The 2,283-nt window shown below is 67.8% G+C and overlaps 1 protein-coding gene across 1 annotated transcript in view; it reads left to right on the top strand.

Moving 5' to 3' along the window:
- Positions 1-2,283, top strand: part of COL6A1 (collagen type VI alpha 1 chain) — a 21,592-nt gene that overhangs the window by 4,626 nt on the left and 14,683 nt on the right. The window contains 2 exon segments of the mRNA XM_025040316.1: positions 68-213; positions 873-1,002. Of these exon segments, the coding sequence (XP_024896084.1) occupies positions 117-213; positions 873-1,002 (227 nt within the window). The 5' untranslated portion in view covers positions 68-116.

Genomic DNA, 2,283 nt, shown 5'->3' on the forward strand with positions numbered 1-2,283 from the left:
CCCGGCCGCCCCGCCCGGCGGTGACTCTGGCGGAGCAGACAACGTCTCGCTCTCTGGACATCGGCAGCCCATCCTGACCCCTGTCCTTGCTCGATGGTGACACACAGGCCGGTGCCATGAGGCTGCCCCACGCTCTGCTGCCCCTGCTGCTGCAGGCCTGCTGGGCCACCGCTCAGGACTTCCCGGCCGCCGACAAGGCCGTCGCCTTCCAAGGTGAGTGGACGGTGCCGCCCTCTGACCGTGTCTCGGGCTGCCGGGGACACAGGGCGGGGACCAGATGCCCGAGTGCGGCCCTGGCCCCTTCCCTTGATGTGAGGTTTGTCGAAGGGGGCCCCGTGGGGGCGAGGAGCACCCCAGCTCTGTGTCCGGTCCTGGTGGACACAGCAAGTTCCTCAGCAAGGCCCCTGGGCTACGGCCGCCGCAACCAGGCGGGAAGAGCCTGGCCAGGAGGATGAGCGCCATCGGGGGGCAGGGTCTCGGCCTCAGTGGCCAGGGCTGTTCCCTCTCCACCTCGGTCCGCTCCGTCTGATGGCCGCCTGGCAGCCAGTCCAGATGTGCGGTGACCTGCTCTCCCGCACCCTTCCTGAAGCTCGTGCCCGGCAGCTTCACAGCAGCCCTGGAAGCCAACGAGAAGGCAGCGTTACTGGCTCGGGTCCCCCAAGGGCTGGCAGGACCATCAGGGCTGCTGTGGGGGCCCACGGTCACCCCGACCGCGCTGGGCACCACCTTCACTTGACAAGGGCCGTTCGGAGTAGTGGGGCCGGCTGGGCCCGGTGGGGGCGGAGCGGCAGCCGGGAAAGTGGGTGAACTGGCCTCAATGTGGCCTCGAGGGCACAGCCGTGAGCAGCTGGTGTGTCCCCTCCTCGGCCCAGACTGCCCCGTGGACCTCTTCTTTGTGCTGGACACCTCCGAGAGCGTGGCCTTGAGGCTGAAGCCCTACGGGGCCCTGGTGGACAAGGTCAAGGCCTTCACCAAGCGCTTCATAGACAACCTGAAAGACAGGTAGGAGCGTGCCCGCCCCTCCCCCACGGGCCCAGGGCCTAGGCCGCCTGATGCCACGCCTGCCACGCCCAGCGGGCCGAGCCGCGGCCACTTCCCATCCATGGTCTGTGGAGGGAGGTGCTGGCCTGGCCACTCGCGTCCTCCCTACGTCCACAGTGGTTCAGACGGGCCAGGGAAGGGTTTGAGATGGAGCAGGCTCAGGACAAGGGGTGAAGGCGCCAGCCGGCGGGGAGGGCCGAGGGGATAGTGTTGTGATGTGGGGGGCCTGGCACCCCACACAAGACGAGGAGCCGCACCTCCCAGCCCAGACTGAACAGGATTAGGAGGTTGGCCTGAGGCTCTGGAGGGGCCTGGAGGGGCAGCCCCTGTCGACCACCTGGACACTCACTGCTGCCCAGGTGATGGCCAGAAACTGTGTCTGGACCCAATGTCCCGATGTCCCCAGTGTCCCAGTCGGGGGGGGGCGCCTGGAGGGGTCGCCATCTCGGAGGTGGGTTTGGGCATGACGCTTCATTCCTTCACTCACTCATTCATCTGTCTAACGAATCTGCAGCCTCGGGAGGGTGGGAGGATAAACCCCAGCAGTGGGCGTGGCCAAGGGCAGGACACGCCCACACTGAAAGGCCGGCGTGGGGGAGGGGCGCGAGTCAGAACCCCACCTCCCCCCTTACCTGTGCAAGGCCCCATCCCTAGTCCCGCCCTGTCCCTACTGACCCGCTGACCTGGGCCCTGAGCCTCCTCCCCCAAAAGTGACCACAGGGACAGAGGGTGTGGTTGCCCAATGCAGAAGGCTACGGACCGGAAACCACGAGCTGACCCGACGCTGGGGCTGCAGAAACGGTGCCTTGGGGAAGGGTCGCGGGGCAGCCATGTGGACCAGCACCCCTTCCGCGTGCCTTTGGCCCCTTACTCAGCCTCGCAGTGCCTCAGTTTCCCCATCTGTGAGCATGCTCCTCTTGCGATTGCTGCCGTTAGCACCAACACAGGAGCCTCCGTCACCGCATCAGCGCCACGGTCTGCCGGACGGGTCACCCCCGGGCCCCGCAGAGCAAACCCCGACTGCTTCCGGCGCAAGCTCACGGGGCAGAGAGGGGCAGTCAGATCCGTGGGGACCCCTCGCCGGTGTCCCGCTTAGAACTAGCCTCTCCCCGTCCCCTCCCCACATCGCCCCAGCCGCCGCAGTCCACCCGCTGCACAGGAGCAGGGGCTCAGCGGGTCCGTGGAGATCAGGGACAGGCGGTCGCGGTGGGCTGGAGCCTGGCCCTCCCGACCGCGCCCGCC

Source organism: Pteropus alecto, unplaced genomic scaffold (assembly GCF_000325575.1).
Source record: "Pteropus alecto unplaced genomic scaffold, ASM32557v1 scaffold339, whole genome shotgun sequence".
In the NCBI taxonomy this organism is placed as follows: domain Eukaryota; kingdom Metazoa; phylum Chordata; class Mammalia; order Chiroptera; family Pteropodidae; genus Pteropus; species Pteropus alecto.